This window comes from Diadema setosum, chromosome 3 (genome assembly GCF_964275005.1).
Source record: "Diadema setosum chromosome 3, eeDiaSeto1, whole genome shotgun sequence".
Taxonomy (NCBI): Eukaryota; Metazoa; Echinodermata; class Echinoidea; order Diadematoida; family Diadematidae; genus Diadema; species Diadema setosum.
The window spans coordinates 24519797-24536418 of NC_092687.1; the positions used below are offsets into that span (position 1 = coordinate 24519797).

The 16622-nt window shown below is 37.3% G+C and overlaps 1 protein-coding gene across 1 annotated transcript in view; it reads right to left on the minus strand.

Moving 5' to 3' along the window:
- LOC140246707 (uncharacterized) overlaps positions 1–16622 on the minus strand; it is a 71833-nt gene that overhangs the window by 14943 nt on the left and 40268 nt on the right. Inside the window, exon 7 of the mRNA XM_072326044.1 lies at positions 329–511. Coding sequence (XP_072182145.1) covers positions 329–511 — 183 coding nt within the window. The remainder of the gene's footprint in view (positions 1–328; positions 512–16622) is intronic.

Consider the following 16622-nt stretch of genomic DNA (forward strand, 5'->3'; position numbering starts at 1 on the left):
TCCGTCGTGTACTCGCAAGATAATAGTTGAACGTGTGTTTGTTTTGAGTGAGATTTGTCACTGAAAATACATGAAAACATGAAAAAGGATACCAGCCAGTCGACATCCGAAATAAACAGAGAATCCGTATAATCGTTAGCTGGCTAATCGAGATCATACTGTATACTTTGATTACCCTTTGTCCGGAAGGATGGATATCAGGAATTATTTTGTAGCATAGACGGCAAAGAATTTTGCAGTATCATTTGATTTCTCTGGGCCTTCGAATGTGTACCTGTTCACTTTTTAGCAAGTAGTAAACGAATCAAATGCAATGCCTCATACTTACTTCATATATTGCGGCCTGTGAAGCTATTTCCGTGAAGAAGGCCCCATCTGCAGGCAAGTTGCGGCATTCGATAGTGGTACGTTTGAGATTAGGCATATGGCATAGAAATTTAACAATGTTTGATGCCGACGATGACTTTGCAGTCCACGCCAATTCCTCAAATTCTATCGAAAGTTTGCTGATCTGAAGAGAAAGAACAGAGGAAGGCAGAACTTCAAGACTACTTCATTTATTTTGCCCCATCCTTTTCATGTATTTTGCTCATACTTCCTCAAATAAATCAAGACATTGAGAAAAACGTATTTTTCAACTTTAGTAAAGAATCATGACTTTTCTATAGAAAAAAAAAAACGCACACGAAACGAGGCCACAGTGTCGATCACACCTCATTTGATGAATTCTCGAGGGAACAATTCCAGTGCAACTCTGGCTAGAAGTATCCATCTGTTTATATCCAGCTACAGGTCAACTAGCTTTATTGTTAGCTTCCCCTACATTTTTTTTTTTCAATTAGATTGTCAGAAAAGACAATATCAACAGAAAGAAAATCGGGGAAAAATAACAACACCCACGAATTTCTAAAGGTTCCGTCCTTAGACTCTTCCACTAAAAAAAAGTTCATTTGCATTATATGACAAATTCTATTATGCAATCAGGTTTAATCTCAATTAGGTTTATTCGGTGTATGAAGTAATGTCTACAATGTTCTTGGCTGGTAAACACTTCTGCACGTTATATGTGGCTTCCCCCGGCGAGAGAGGTGTTCTGGCTAGCGCGAGTTCACGTTTGACGAAGTTAAAATCCAAATCTAGTTTTGTACGGTGTAGAAAATAGATACAGACTACAGGGGCATTGTCGATATTATCGTCCCTCGAAATCTAAACTCATTACTATGATCCCGCGGGGCGTTAATTTCACCAATCCCCCAAAAGCAGTAATTATGTTAACATGAGAACAGTATTGGAAGTTCACATTCCAAGCATTCTTGTAAACTATTACCTGAGAACATTGCAAACTTGGGGGCGTGGATGGGGGAGGGGGGGAGGGGCAGCTTTAAGGGCTTCTTTGGGGGCGTGGTGTCCATTTGCCTACTGGTAAAAATTCATTGTAACCCTCGGAGCTGCCAACTGGGGACTGTTGCATATTTGAACAGATACATATTTTATCGCTGTGGTGATAATTCCTGCTAGATTTGGTAAAAAATAAATAGATCTGACCATTCATTTTCAAGGATAAGATAAAAAATGTGAAGAAATTGTCTCATTTTTGCTTTCCCTGCCCCCCCCCCCCACCCCACACTCATACCACCAATCTGCCACAAACGAACTTGAAACTACAGTCATTAATGTAAATAAGGCATTTATACACTTTACCTTAGCTTATCACATAGAGTTTGAGAGAAGAAGTTCATTTTGTAAAGATTCAATCACATTCAATCCTTTCCCTCATATTTTGCACACACATATATAGGCACCAGATAGTGTGATGTTTCTTACGTTTTGCTCATGTTTCTCACATGTCTGAATACATTTTATTCAGAGCTTGTTGCAAACTATTGAGGATGCTGCGCAACATGTTGTTGGCTTTTGAGATGTTGCACAGGGTTTGAGGATGTTGCACACAACGGTCAGCATGTTGCAGCAACATGTTGAAACCCATCATGGACCACCCTGCTTGTGTACTCCAAGACGCATCCACATGAGCTCAGCTGATTGGGAGACAGATTATTATTAAATACTGGCTGTTTTACTTTCAGGAGACATATTAGCACCCTTTCTCTTTATCTCTATAACCCTTGACTATGCTTGTAGGCTTCCATCAATGGCAAGGAGGAGAAGTGTGGTTTTACATTAATGCCCCGTCAAAGCCGTCGTGTTCCGCCTGTAATGGTCATTAACCTTGATTTCGCTGACGATAATTGCCTTAATATCAGATATGACTGAAAGGCAAATGTGCTGCTACTTGCAGTATAGAGAAGAAGTTTGGAGCAAGAAGTGGGAGGAGTGCAAGAAGGTTTGTATACCGCTCAATGCCAAGAAAACAAAGGTGATGGCGTTTAATGTCGACGAAAACACTATCACAACCTTAGACAATGCAGTAGTTGGTGTGAATAACGACTTCACGTACAATGTGACGTATCTAGCCTCCTGGATTGCCTCGACAAAACAACACATCAGAATCAGACGTGCCATGCAAGCAATGCCTAGCGCAGCGATATGAGAAAGTATACATGGAAGTCTCATTATACCAAGACAAAACAGTTATAGTACATACACGTCTTGCATTTAAAAGTCGTTGTCGAAATTAAGCAAAATAACTTTTATAAACATAAAGTGTTAGGGAAATTGTAGAAGAGTATTTCTCTATAATATCTTTATAGTGAATAGGGTCGACATTCAAAGGCAACTCTGTGGGAAGTGCCATAAGTTATCCCACCCTCATAGCCATATAGAAAACATGCAGTATAATTATACCAATGCTTATATTGTCGGTCTAAGTGTTGACATATGTGTAATGATGGAAATAAATATCATCATAATGTAAGAAATAAATATTTCCTTTTATTTGTGTATGTGTGCGTTTCTTAAATCTGTACCTTGCCGAAACAATAAAAGAAATGAAATAGAAATTAATGTTAGTCGTACATGGTGCAAAGTGATGTACCTGACATGATGATGCTAAGGCGATCGCTGTTGACAGAAAATCACCGCCCAGGTCGGGGCAATCCAGACTGAAGCTTGAAAGACTTGGCATAGTAAATACCCATTGAACCAAGTCACCTTTGTGTTGAGAATGGTCATCCCAAGTGCCAAAAGACAATTTCAGATCTTGAATCTGGAGGAGAGGAAGCAACAACAAACAAACCAAAATATGGTGTAAACAGAAATCAAATTCACCAAATACAAAAACAAAGGTTGATTAAAAGTCTGTACACACACATGCACACACGAATGATACAGAAGTATGAATACATGAAACCTCGTAACATGTGAGCACCATGTGAGAGCATTATTTTTACATGATTGGTGGAAGACCTCTCTTTACTTTTCTCTTGGACTCTTTTTCGTACTCCTTTACGCTATTCCAGTACGAGAGACTAATACTTGATGCACAAGGTATGAGGCTGGTATCGTCCAATACTATTATCCAGTGTACGCCAATGATTTATGCTATCGATACATTGGCCTGATACATGGACAATTTGGCAAAGCACCTGGCCGAAAAAAAAAAAATGAGAAGTTCCAAACCGCATCACTGCAGTAAGAGGCTTTTTACGCGTACCGAGTTTGCTTAAATGGAAACAAGCACATTGATTGATTACAAACCGACTGTAATTATAATTACAGTCGTGTTTGTAATCAATCAATGATGTCAAAACAGGACCATGTTTCATAAAACTTTTTTATAACTGTCTGACCCGGCATATGTACAGACGCCAAATTTTTTGTTGTGGCTGCTCCCATAAGCCAGTAATAATATTATTTGATGTAATAGTATCTTATAATCACTTTATATTTAAGATACCAGTTATTCTCTCATCCTTCAAATCTTTATAAAATGGTAAAGGCCGTGTCACACCTTTCCGGGCAAGCTACACGGGCTTGTTGCGAGGAGGGTTTTCCAGCACGGAGGAGAATTTTCCGCGTGCTTACAAGAATGTTTACGAGTTTTGCACTTGTGTCTTTCCTGCTAGATTCCTGCTACTTACATTCTACTTGCGTGTATTCCATGTGACCTGCGTGAGAGCCTTGAAACCGATCCGTTTTCTGTTACGAGCAACGTACTGGTACTGAGAAGTACCTACGTTGAAGTTGCCTGCGAGGTGCTGTCGGTAAGAGTCTCCTACTGGTGTTATGCGTGTACCTCTGCGAGCGAACCCCCACGACTCACTCGGAACAAGTTTTGGGCATGCTCAAGGTATTGTCATACTGTATCAGGGGAAATTTTGCGGCTTGACTTGCGGAGAAACAACTCTGCTACCCGAAGCTCTCCGCAGTTGGTCAGCACTACAACGGCCACCGCCGTTGTAGTGCTTTGAAATATGAAATTTCAATTTCAATTTCAATTTTATTTTCGTATTTCTCGATAAAAAATACATGATATAACAAAATATGATAATACAGAATGTCCAGCTTGGATACATACATAAAGACATAGGAATACAAACATAATACATAGCGGTCGATGTGTCATTTTCAATCAAAGTAAAGGATGCAAAGAGAAATACGATGGAACCTACTAAAAAGCAAATAGGCCGTGGGACGACCCCGTTTTTCTTTCAGTTTCGTTCACCACCATGAGGGTATTAAGGCAATTTGATATAAAAATATGTCTTTTTAAATAATAAACACAGATACGAATTTTCATTTTTTCAAAACCGGCACATTAATGAGTAATTAACGAAAAACGAGATGATTAAAATAGTCGCCGATTATGTTACCTCGTAGCTGATTGGATTATAATCGGCAAAAAACCGGGACTCGACCAATCACGAATAAGGTAGCTTCACGCACGAATCCCGGTACCAAAACAAATAACAGTGTGCAGTGAGTCAATATGGAGTGCTGTATGCATGTCTGCTGCGGTACAAAGGCACATTTGACGACTTTTTCTATCGGTTCCTGGGTGAAATTTCGACAATGTGCAGAGAGATGGAAAGTTCTGTCTGGGGGGTATTCAGAGAAGGCAAAAGAGATTTGGTCAGCCCTGGGTGAATTTAGGTGAAACTATGAATCTGAATGATGAAACACGGTTGCGATTTGGCTACCACCGCGTATGCTATCAGCGGTTCACAGACATTGCAAAGCTTAGCTCTGCCGAAGAGCGAGTGCGAGTGCAACTGCAGCAGGAAGCCGGTACTTCTGCCCAACACTCAGGTCGAGATGAAGAAGGTGAGAAATAATAATACTCTGTCACTATAAATGCCTTTTAAACTGCCCAAATATGAGAGGGTATTAAATCATCATGACACGAGTCTGAGAATGTCCGTGCAGCTCTGCCTGGCTCAGTCAGTTTCCAAATTAATGAATTGTCACTGAGAAAATAAATGTCATGGCACAACCACTAACTGTTAAGCACTAACAAAGCTAACAAAGAACTATGACAGTGATATCTTACGACTTATGTTATTTATAAGTAGATATATCATATAGATAACTTTATGAATAAAGGAACTCAACAATAGTCAATAAAAACTGGGTTACCAGTGTAGCGATGACGTGGGCGTACGAACTCGTTTCAGGGGGCGGAGCCTGAGGTCAGTTGCCTAAATATTCGCTCCACTGCATGCCAGAATATCGAATGGTTTTGCCCGAATATGATGGCTTTTAGTATTTTAAAAATTCCGGACTGGGGTGGGGGGGGGGGTGTAACAACATCAAAGCAGTATAACAAAATAAGCAGTAACAAAATAAAATCAAACAATGCACTTCCATTGGCAGATGGTTTGTACAAAACCGTCTTACAAGTGCTAAACCTGAATTAATCAATTTATTGGTTGGTCGCATTGTGTTTCAAAATGTTATATTTTCTATTGGACTCAAAAAGCCTGATGGCAATTACTAATGATTCCCGGTAACAAGTGTAAACAAAAGATAAAGATAAACTCTTACATAACATTAAAGTGTAAGTTGCTCTCTACTCCCCCCATCCTCCCCCATCCTCCCCCCCCCCCAGACACACACAAAAGAAATCAGCCTGTGTTTGTTTTTCTGCCCCAAATGATTTTTTTTAATTAATGCAACACTACATACATGAGTGTAATTCAGATAAATAAATGCACAATGAATAGTTACGATTGTTCATTTTAGTTAAAAGAAAAATGTGATTGGAGTACGGGATCTTTTAGGCAATGATATTAGGTAGCAGAACTTTCATATGTAGGAAATGCTCCTATGAATTTGTATTGCATTTTTTCTTACAATGTATGAAGGTGAGCATCAAGATGACACAGGAGAGCCACCAGCAAAGCGTCTACTTCGATCACAAATGCCTGAGTTCTCCTTGCCAGATCGGCCCCATATCTTCCCACGAGAGTGCCTGCTGTGCTATTCAAACCGATGGCACAGGGACAGACATGGAGTGCAGAGATGCTCGATGGAGAACCGAGGGAGGAGAGATATTTCTACGTCAAATTTACTTCTTGGAGTTCTTGAATTTGATTGGCTATGGGGCAGTGTTGCTATAGTAGTTATCATAGTTTGTAGAGATACCATAGTTATATGCAATGGGGGACCTGGTGCTTGCTCGTGAGTAGTGTGAAGGCTCTATACACCATATGAACGTGCTCGAACGTTTAACTTTTGTATGGATTAAGGAAATGAAAGATGTAGGATACTAGTGGTCAGATTATAACAATTAATTGAAATTGTAAGAGGTAATTCGGTTTAAAACATCACAGAAACAGTTTGCCTCCAGAGCCATAGACAAAAGCTAATACACTGTACTTTTATTGTGGTTACACCAAGATCTATAGGTACAGGTACATGGGTTTACATAACCCACTATCAAATCTGAATGAACAACTATTTAGAGTTGTGAATCCAAACTTCTCTTGTGGGATTTCTCACAGAGGTATTTCTTTGATTTTTATTTAATTATTTATTTATTTATTTATTTGTTTATTCTACTAGCTTCATCGGCCCGTATTCTGAAGTCAGGTCTAACTAAACCAAAGGTCTAAAGTCGAGTCTAAGGAAGACTTAAACCTGACCAGAGGTCTAAAGTCTTTGTTATGCCTTTGTTAAACTCCACTTTAGACCTTTGGTTTAATTAGACTCGACTTCAGAGTACAGGCCATGGAGTTAATTACATTTTCATTACCTTTTTGCTTTATGGCTTGTTTGTTTCCAATAGTTTTCATGAGGGAGTTAAATGAGTCCCTGTGTTGCTCTTTTATAATCGTGCTCAATGATATTCTAAAATAATTTTGATAAATGCAATAAATATATTATATCGGAAAGCAATGACTTGTGTTATTCATTTCTAGCAACAGTATTATAGAGGAATATGAAAAAGGCTGGTGTGATTGGAAACTAATGCAATGTGATTAGAATTCCCCCCCCCCCCCCAAAAAAAAAAATGCAGGGTGTTTGTTTCAGAATGTGTTTGTATGGTGTGTGTGTGTGTGTGTGTGTGTGTAAGGGGTATGTGTGATTATTGTGTGCTTTACATGCATGTGCAGAGTGTTGAGCTTTCACGAACATGTCCAACCCTCATGGTGTCAGTTTTGTGCTTGATAAAGTGGTGTGTGTGTGTGTGTGTGTGTGTGCGCGCACACAATCATAAATCTCAAAAAAGATAAGATATTATAACCTTGGTTACTTCCTTGATTGCAACTCATTTCAATTTATTCTGCTTTCTCTAAAAGCAGTGTCCCACCAATGACCAACACACGTCATAACCACAAATGCGCGCGGGCGCACACATACACACACACAAACACACACACACGCACGCACACACACACACACACACACACACACACACACAAACAATGATACTATCATACTACATGTACTACATGAACTAGCACAGTTCCAAAACCAAGGAAAATAAATGTGATGTTTATTGTCCTACATATGTGTACTTCAATACTTCCCCTGCCAAAAGATAATTAAAAACAACAAATTAAAATTAAGTCTGCATGTTTCTTATTATTTTTATTTGTGTACAATAGACACACCGCCTTGTAAACACGCTCATGAACAAACTTGATTAGAGAAATTAAAAATACAAAATGAGAATAAAACAAGTTTTGTTTTATAGATCTTATTAATATTTCATATTTAAAATGTTATTCAATGATAATTAACTTGTAAGTTGTAGTAGGATGTCCAAAGTAGTAATCATTCCGTAATTCATACGCCAACCCACAAACTTATTCACAATTATTTTGCATTTTTACCACATCATGGTCTGTGTATAACATTTATATAGCCCGTCTTGATTTAGCATTCCGATCAGTATGCCCGTACCAAAACGGCAACACAGTATTCCTTTCGCTAGTGCGAATACCTCACATGTGTATAACACGTGAAACAGTGCGTGTACACACAGAGCGTAGCGGTCTTCGGTGAACGAGCTGCCATTTTGTTATCGGTGTTTTGAACAGGTCATGAGCCGTGATTCGCCGTGTTTATATCACCAGATTTCTCGTTTGTGTGCCTGCTATCGTCAAATGAACATCAAGATTCCAAGTAAGCGTATTTTTGCGGTAATTATAAAATGTTCACTTTGTAATGCTCCTGCAGTGGTGAACGAAATCGATAAACGAAACCGTTTTCGGGTGCTCGTCCCACGGCCTAAAAGCTTGTTGAGTGTAGGTCCCAAATAGTATCAATGATGAGAAAAGCAACTATCATAAGACTTTGCAGCCCCCCCCCATTCCTCTTTTATTCTTTTTAACCATCGTCAGGATGAGTCATCAAATCATATGTGGATAGGAATCTATATGGATCTATATACTCAGTGACGGTCGCCAGTCACATTAATAAACTCAAATAATCGTAAAAAAAACGTTGTTCAAACACAAATAAAGATTAGCGACCAAGGGTAATGAAAATTAAACAATGAAGTCCAACATGACGTATACCTGACATGTTGACGCCAAGGCGGTGGCCGTTGACAGGAAATCATCGTCCAGGCAGCGACATTTTAGACTGAAGCTTGACAGATATGGCATAGTGAATACCCATTGGGCCAAGTCACCCCCCATCGAGGATTGAATTTGAGAACCGTCATCCCAGGAGTTTAAAGTTAGCATTACATCTTGAATCTGGAGAGAAAAATAAAAACAAACAAAGCAAAATGTGGAGTGAAGACAAAGTAATTGAATGACGCATGAAAAAAAAAAAGATTATTGATTGAATATCTGTAAACAAAAACATGGTTGACACAGAAGCCCAGAAACACGAATCTCGGAATACATACGAGCATTGCCACATGGTTATTGCCAGATCTCTCTTTACTTTTCGCTTTTACTCTTTTTTCTTTCGTACTCCTGTACACAACTGCATTAGCAGAGAGTTAATATGCCTTGTGCGCAACGCATGAGGCTGGTGTCGTCCAATACCATATCCAGTTGTTCACGGAGCCCCTGGCATTTTACTTTAACATCCACTGTTTCTGCTATCGATATGGCAATCATTGCAATTGATGCATGGATCTTTCGACGAAGCACGTGTTTGAAAAGAAAATTATAAGTTCCAATGACTTAAATGATAACACAAACAAAAATCCATGCCCAATAGAGAATTATCTCAGTTCACGAAAAAAAAGAAGTAATTTCCTACAAATGGTGCACGTTTAGTATCTTCATCGCTAATTTTCTCCGTGAGTATGTGCTGCCGATATTTCCAAACCAAGATTATCTATCACTGTTTTTATTTTTTACGAGATGGCAATTCTATACCTTCGTTAGGTTTACACTTTGTATCCATGACAATATATATATATATATATATATATATATAATTATAATATATGGAAGATATTAGAGCAGGTCATGAATATGTCAAAAAAGAAATTGAATACTAACAAAAATGATATTTAATGATACAATTTTTGAAGATTCTGGTGATATAACAAATATTTACGATCTTATATTTCAATGATCGGAGCGAATCTGGCTAAAAAGTACCACAGTCTCATACGCATTTTGCCAAATTTTTAGGTTAATCCAATCCTGGTTCTATTTTCTTTGCACCAACTACGAAATACGAAATAATAGACATGTTACTGCAATGAATGATAAACGAAGTGCTGGTTATGATGATACATTGTATATATAATTTTATTTTAAAGGGAATTATATTTTCTATTGCTGATTCACTTTCTCATATTTTGAATAAATCCATATTACATGGCATTTTTCCTGATTGTATGAAAATTGCTAAGGTTTTTCCATTATTTATAAAAGGAGACGGTTTAGATATAAGTAATTATAGACCTATTTCTTTACTTTCTTCCCTATCTAAAGTTTTTGAAAAATTGAATTCCACAAGAACGACTAAATTTCGTAATTGTTATATTGTTTTTACCTATTCCAAATTTGGGTCTCGTCAGAAACACAGCACCGTTCATGCCTTTTTGAAGTTTATTGATAACGCCGCACACTTTATAGATAGCCATTTTTCATCTTTTTGGTATCTTCTTGGACTTCTTCAAGGCCTTCGATACAATTAATAACGAAATTATACTTCATAAATTGTCTTAGTATGGTATACGAGGGAAGGCCTTGGAGTGGTTCAGAAGTTACATGCAAAACCGAAAACAATATTTATCTTTGAATGAGCACAGCTATAGTACTAGTCTTGAAGTCATTGAATGTGGCGTCCCTCGGGGTAGTATATTAAGACTTTTACTTTTCATCATTTACATTCATGATCTTTGCAGATCATCCGACATACTTTCTTTTATACTTTTTGCCGATAATTCAAAATATGTCATTCTCCCACCAAAATCCAGTACTCTTCTCCATACTGTCAATTCTGAATTAAACAAAAAAGTGATTCACTGGATAAGAACAAATGAATTATCATTTAATCTGATAATATTTTCGTTGTCTTTGCTGCAGCATTTTACATCTTGTTCTTTTTTTCATTCATGGCACAGGTAGCACGGATTAGTCAAGATTAAGCGCTTGAATAGGCCCTATACTTCAGAGCCTCTTTTCTCAGTTCACACTTTTCCAGAGTGTGGGCTTTCTTTCCAGTATTATATGTGACCCTGCACCTCAAAACAAACAAAAAGTCGCCAGACATGAATTTTTAATTAAGACCAAGTTCTGAAATAACAGACTTTAAACTTTAAAATGATGTATAACTTAAATCAAATGGACTCTCCTAACCTATATGAATATTGGAAAGAAAGCACAAACTCAGGAAAAGTGTGAACTGAGAAAAGAGGCTCTGAAGTACAGTGTCTATTCAAGCGCTTAATCTTTACCAAACCGTGCTGGCTGTGCGATGAATGGGACAAAAACAGGTAGTAAACCACCAGATTAACAACAATGAAGGAATTATCAAATTAAACTGAAATTAAGCATGCCACATTAACACATTCTGCCCATAATTAATGCCAACTTTCAAAGCAGTAACACTATCTTTTCAAAAGTTATTAGAAATGAAAGTGAAGAGTGTGGACAAGGTTTTTCAGAAATGAAAAAGGGATTCTAAAGACACACCTAATCACACTATTCTACCAAAAATGTTCGACATAAACTGCTAAAAAACACACTTTCCTGCCCGTTTTATGATACCAAATTTTGGCATAATGGAAAAAAAAGACCTGCTCTTTCAGAAAATATAAAAAAGTCAAGTTAGGCTAAGTTGACCCATTTCACTTATTTTCAGTCCTCACGCAAAATCAGTGTGTGCGACTTTATGTACGTTTTGAGGTGCACGATCACATATATAGGTTAGAATAATCCATTTGAATTGAGTTATACATCATTTAAAAGGGTAGAGTCTGCTCTTTCAAAATCTGCCCTTAACTAGAAATCCATGTCTGGCGACTTTTTTTGTTGGTTTTGTCATGCAGGGTCACATACACTGGCCATAGATTCTGGAATTCCTAAAGCCGTGATACAAAACTTTCGTTACCTTTGCATTCGTTTAAGCGTAAGTTGAAACTTTTTTTTCGGAAATTCATACTAAGATACTATTCATTATTTAGCTGGTCTCTACAACCTAGGGGTTCATCTTCAATTACTGAGCTCATCATTGTCTTTTTTTTTTACATTATCTTATATGTACAAACTTTGCTAATCTGCTCGAGCTTGAAGCATCTCAATTCCCTCTTCCGACCCCGATGTTCAGCGTGTTGGCTTTTCCATTCTTTTCCTTTTTTTACTTTCTTTCCTTTCTTTCCATTATTCCTTTGTGCTTTATTACTTTCATTGGCATACCCTTCTGTCAAGTCATGCAATGTCGTTGTGTTTCCCCTGTATTGTTCTGTCCTGTCTTTGTAAACAAATATGTTCACAAGAATCCTTGAAGTGGTTCACAATCTATACACGTATACTTTTCAGTGGACCTCTCAATTCTTTTTTTTTTCTCTCCATACACAACTTTGTATTTTGCTGGTATGCATGTATAATTATGTATTTGTTAATCATTATCTACCATGTAAAGTCGAATAAATGCCTTTGTTATATTTTCTGATTCATTTCGTGTTATGCTTGCTGAAAAGAAAAAAAAAGAAATAAAATAAATGAAATGAAATGAAACAATTACATATTTTGTATAGTAGTCAGAGATACAAATTAATCGTTACACTAAGCGTACATAACCCAATGCCTTAAATGTCCCGTATACATCGTCCTGTTCAGCAATGCGGTGACATCCAGTGAACACGTCTAATACAATGATTAGCCTTTAGAAAGGACAAAAAGTAAATTAATCTGTATTTCTTATTGTACGACTGCGATGCAAACGATCATAAACCAATCGTCATTCTTAACAATTAGTCATAGGCTTATGATAAAAGGCGAGGACAGAGAACGGAAATTCTCTGTAGGCGCGACCAAAAAGTGGTGAAACAGCTGACAAATCAGGTGTCAAAGAAAAAAAAATCACTTTTATAGCAATGGGCTAGTAGATGAGATTTCAACTGGTTTATTTATTATCATTTGTTCCATAACTTTATATATATATATATATATATATATATATATATATATATATATATATATATAAATGGTGCGAAACAGTTGTATCGAAACGCTAATTTTACCATCTATTTCAGTATTACGAAGTCCGTTCTGTGCACGTTTTGTTTATCTACATTGATCATATTCGGTATATAATTATGAGTAGGCCATACTGTTCTCCTCTGCGGCAAAAAAAAAAAAAAATCCCCTCTGAAAATAACAAAACAAAAACCTAATGTTGTGGAAAACGTCTAAAGAAACTATTACGAGGCAACAGAATGATGTTGATGTGCAAAATATTGTAAATCATCATAGTATGTAGTCCATGATAACATTACCTGACAGGATAATGCTGAGGCGGCCGCCTGTTTGAAAACATTACAGTCCTGGTAGGGGTTGCATCGCATACTGAAGCTCAAAAAACTTGGCAGGGTGAATGTCCATACGTCAAAATTAAGCTGATGGGATAAGAACAATGTTAATATCCACAGAAGCAACATAAAACAACGATTAAATGGTAATCAACTCATTGAAATGTAGAAGCAGTGATTGATTGAATGTTAAGTAAATCAGACAACGTTAATGCAGAAAGATAGAACAAACATTTACAAAATATACATGGATTGATTGCGTATAGGCGTATAACAAGACAAGACGAATTCTCATAGTAATATTCACATAAACCAAATTATCTTTCATTGTACTCCAAAATATTGCGCTACATGATAGATAAACATAGTGCACAAGAGATGAGGCAGGTTTCGCTTAATCTAATGGTTGAAGGAACCTATTTTCGTTTGACTTCACATTGCAATATTGCGGCCGTTGTCTTTGCGATCAATATGGTGGGCAGGAATCTCCTAAGTACTGACATACGCTATAACTATCAAAATGGTGTATTTGGAGTGCGTATGAAAACAAACAAAAAAAAATACATCGATATTTCACGATTACAGTACTGTGATTAGTATCAGTAACTCGTGTTTTGTTTTGTTTAGTTTGTAGGTTTTCATTTTTTTTCTAAATTTTGATGGAGGATCACATTGTCGTTCAATACGCACATTTACTGACGCAAGTTCATTGTTGGAGGGAGGACTTTTGGTACAGTATATTAAATTGAAGTATTAATTGACATTGAGGTCAGTCCCAAGCCATGTAAGGCGGTGGGGGGGGGGGGGTAGGGTCTTTACTAATTATACATTACTAAACAGAATGATGAATAAAGAATGTAACCCAACATCCATAATCACTTATCAGCATCGTGCAACTAAAGTTAAAGCATTCTAATGTATACAACGAACGTGAAACAATGAACGTCAAGTGTTGAATGATAAAGTGCTTACAGAAATCGAGACATGACATCAAATCATTGTAAAGTTGTAAGATTCATAACAACAGCGGGCCAATCTAGTGTCAAAGAACTTCTCTTAGGCTATAAGCTATAGACGACTTAATTCATGCAAAAGTGGTGTATATGTGACCCTGCGTCACACCAAAATGTCAGGATACATGGATTTTGAGATATGGGCAGATTCTGATAAAAATAATCTAAGGTTTAGAATGAGGTATAACTCAATACAAATGGTCTTTGCTAAGCTATCTAAATAATGGAAAGAGAGTAATATGCACTAGGGACAAGTGCAAACTGAGAAAAATGGCTCTGGAGTTTGGGTCTATTCACGTGCTTAATCTCACCGAGCAGTGCTGCGTGCAATGAATGAAAAAAAAAAAAGAAGAAGATTTAAAAACTCTGAAGCAACTACAATGAAGGAATTGTAAAATAAAACTGAAAATTTTCATACTCTATACGAACATATCAATGACTGATACAAACCCTCAAAGTAGTGGCATTATCCTTTCAAAAGTTATGAGAGTTGAAAGTAAAAAGTCTGTAAATCGTTTATAGGGAATGAGAAGGGGCCTGTCGGACATACCGAATCACACCATTCTTGGAAAAAGTCTTCTAGGAAAGCGGAAAAAAGAGTTTCTCATTCTTAACACGATCCTAAACTTCGGAATAATGAAGAAGAGGAAATGTTCTTTCAGAAAATATATATGTGACCCTGCACCGCAAAACAAACAAAAAGTAGCCAGATATGGATTTTTAGTTAAGGGCAGATTCTGAAAGAGCAATCTCTATGCTTTAAAATGATGTATAACTCAATTCAGATGGTCTCTCCTAACCCATCTAAATACTGGAAATAAAGCACACACACACACAAAAAAAAACAGGATATAAACCACTGGAGCAACAACAATGAAGGGATTATCATATTAACTTGAAATTAAGCATGCTCTATTAACACATTCTGTTCATGATAAATACCAGCTTTCAAAGTAGTAGCAATATCTCTTCAAAAGTTATCAGACTTGAAAGAGAAGAGTGTGCAAAGGGTTATCAAGAAATGAAAAGGGGCCTCCAAGACGTACCCGATCTAACTACTGTACAAAAAAGGGTTGTCGAAAAACCTATTGAAAATGCACTTTCCCATTCATTTTTTTATCCCAAACTTAAGAATAATGTAGAAGAATTTTAAGTCTTTAAGACAAGGCTAGTGCCATATTGTGTCTCGCCGATTCGCGTGCAAGAAATTGTGCGCAAATGATAAAAAAAGAGATATAACAGATAAAAAGAGATGCAAAAGGGTAAAAATCTATGGCAAAAAAGAAACGTGCCATAAAAACTTAACATTGGGCCCTCAAAGTTCGTTGACCTCTGCCTGTGACTTTTGACCTTGTGGTGACCATCCACTCCCCGAGGGACATCTACCATCCAAGTTTGGTCACAAACGGACCTATGGATCAAAAGTTATGACCCAAAATAGAAACGCGCCATACAAACCTAACATTGGGCTCTAAAAGTTTGTTGACCCGTGCTTGTGACATTTGACCATGTGGTGATCATCCACTCACCAAGGGACATCTACCGTCCAAGTTTAGTCACAAATGGAGTTATGGATCAAAAGTTATGACCCATAATAGAAAGGCGCCATAAAAATTTAACATTGGGCTCTAAAAGTTCGTTGACCCCTGCCTGTGAGCTTTGACCTTGAGGTGACCTTCATATATAGTAAAATGTGAAACTTTGCATGACCCCTCTTCCCCCGAAATTTGATTGCAATTAAAGCCCAGAATAAAGAGTTACTGTAATTTTTGTAGCATTACGGACAGATGACGGACGGACGGACGGACGACAGACGGACAGACGCAGCTGGCGATCCCTTAGTCTCCCCATACCTCCGGTGGGCTCGACAAAAACGTGGAAAACTAAATGTTGACTTGGTTGACCTGACACCTTTTTTTGAGCCCTCACATGAAATCAAGGGGTGCGACATTTTGTTGGTTTTGTGATGCACGTTCACATATATAAAAATAAAAGTTGACAAGGTTGACGTATTTCATCTTTGTTTCAGACCTTACAAAAAGGGCTGTGTTATTTTTATTTGGGATTTTTTTATCCACAGTAACATAATTATGGATATCATACATTTTAAGATAAATCATCATAATTTTTATAGTGCGTATCGATGTGAAAAGCAGTTGCATCGACAATAACAGTTATATACATGTGTATATACTTTTGCGAAATACACCTCTGCTTTAAAACTTACATTTTCAATAAACGTCACCCTTGAAGCAGCA